The 1,944-nt window shown below is 41.4% G+C and overlaps 1 protein-coding gene across 3 annotated transcripts in view; it reads left to right on the top strand.

The window, feature by feature from the left end:
* The window catches only part of LOC106819210 (N-acyl-phosphatidylethanolamine-hydrolyzing phospholipase D-like), a 14,914-nt gene extending 13,246 nt beyond the window's left edge, over positions 1-1,668 (top strand). For 2 of the 3 annotated variants that reach the window (XM_014823854.1, XM_014823855.1), the window contains exons 7-8: positions 321-435; positions 1,076-1,668. In XM_014823854.1, coding sequence (XP_014679340.1) covers positions 321-435; positions 1,076-1,276 — 316 coding nt within the window. In that variant the 3' untranslated portion in view covers positions 1,277-1,668. The remainder of the gene's footprint in view (positions 1-320; positions 436-1,075) is intronic. The other variant, XM_014823857.1, reaches the window with a different exon arrangement.
* Positions 1,669-1,944: the final 276 nt, after the last annotated feature.

The raw sequence follows: 1,944 nt of genomic DNA, 5'->3' as shown, positions 1-1,944 counted from the left end.
CGAGACATGATAGCGAAAATCAACAAGAGAACGCAAAATTGTAATCGTGCATGATTTTGTCTTTGCATGCGGTTCTAAGACATTTTATTGTTATTTCAAACAATTACTGGTATCTCAAACAACAACGGTAGGCATCATGAGAGTGAGAATAAACACTAAAAAACGCTGAAAACAACTCGCAATGATCGCTTTAAATAGAACCCTATATATGAAAAATAAAGATTACAGAAATTTAAGTATAGTGGTGTCATCAATCATATTACAATGTTATTATTATTATACTTTATTATATATCATTATCTTTATTATCTTGTTTTTAGTTGGTACATGTGTCCCCAGCACGTCAACCCAGAAGAAGCCGTGAAGATTCACATGGATATCAGAGCAAAGCAGTCGGTCGCAATCCACTGGGGTACCTTTAATTTGAGCAACGAGGTAGGCCTACATATAGCAATGTGTGATCATACGTGATTTTATATAAGATGCAATTTCATCCTTTATGGCTGTACAACTGATTATGAATTTATCCAATTAATTTTACCAACGAGGTACATATAGCAATGTGTGATTATATGTGAGTTTACTAGCATGGTGTTCTCTCCTTAACGGCTTTATATCTGATTATGAATGTATCCAATTAATTGGAGCAACGAGGTGCATATAGCAATGTGTTATTCTACGTGATTTTACTACCATGCTGTCTCTTCTTTCCGGCTTTATATCCGATTATATTTTCCGATCGCCAACAGCGACAGGAGTACGTTAAATTATTAAAACAGCAGTAAATTATTGAAATTATGACGACGATGATGATGATGATGATGATGATGATGATGATGATGATGATGATGATGATGATGATGCAAGGACATCACAGAACATTACGTGAAGTTTTGCCATCACATAACTGCACCTTTACCGACACCATTTCTGACACAGTTAAAATGACTCAAATTAAATGAATAACAGTTAAATGAATAACAGTTAAACGACTTAAGTTAAATGAGTTAAATGAGTTGTGTGAGATGACGGAATCGATCGCTGACCTGACTGCCTTGTGTTTTTTGTCCCTCAGGAGTACGACCAGCCGGTGAAGGACTTACACGAGGCTCGCGCTAAGAAACTGGCCGACGCGACGTCGTTCATCGTGTTGAAACACGGACAGACGAAAACTTTCCCGTCCGGAGCATCGGGAAGGAATCCGTACCTTCTCCTCGCCGCGCATAAGCCGACAGAAGACAAACAGATACCCCGACGAATGGAAGCCCATCTCTGAAGCGTTAACGAGCGAATTGTTAGCGTCCCCTCTCTGAAGAGTTAACGAGCGAATCGTTAGCGTCCCCTCGCTGAAGAGTTAGTTCATTAACGAGCGAATCGTCTATTCTGCTCTGTGAAGTCTTAACGAGCAAATCGCCTATTCCGCTCTGAGGCCTTAACGAGCGAATTGACTATTCTGCTCTGTGAAGCCTTAAGCTGACAAACGAGCGAATCCCGTCCCCTCTCTGAAGCGATAATTATATATAACGTGCGAATCGTCTTGTCACGCCGTCAACTTAAACTGGGTCTACACTACCGACTTTGTATTGGCGAGTTGGAATAACTTCCCAATTCGGCAACTCCGAGTTGGCGAAAAAAGAACATGTTCTAATCTCCCAACTAGTTGCTATCGATCGGTTGGTCGCACAACTTTTGCGTTTCCACTGCCGATTGTCGGGTATAGTTGGGAAGTTGGTCCAATTCGCCAATTTGCCAACACAAAGTCGGTAGTGTAAACCCAGCTTTACTTTCTCTGTAGGCATATCTGCAAATTCGGAAATTGTTTACGGTTGTTTGCGCGTGCGCACGAATGCAGCATACTCATTTGCTTTTACTGTGGCGGTGTGGACCTGGGAGCAGGTGTAACCTCATCCTTTCGCCTACGGCAAAATTCTCAGTTGGCCTACA

This window comes from Priapulus caudatus, unplaced genomic scaffold, assembly GCF_000485595.1.
Source record: "Priapulus caudatus unplaced genomic scaffold, Priapulus_caudatus-5.0.1 Scaffold2979, whole genome shotgun sequence".
Classification (NCBI taxonomy): domain Eukaryota; kingdom Metazoa; phylum Priapulida; class Priapulimorpha; order Priapulimorphida; family Priapulidae; genus Priapulus; species Priapulus caudatus.
Note: the sequence above shows the minus strand (reverse complement) of the source record. Positions and strands in the feature narration are given on the sequence as shown.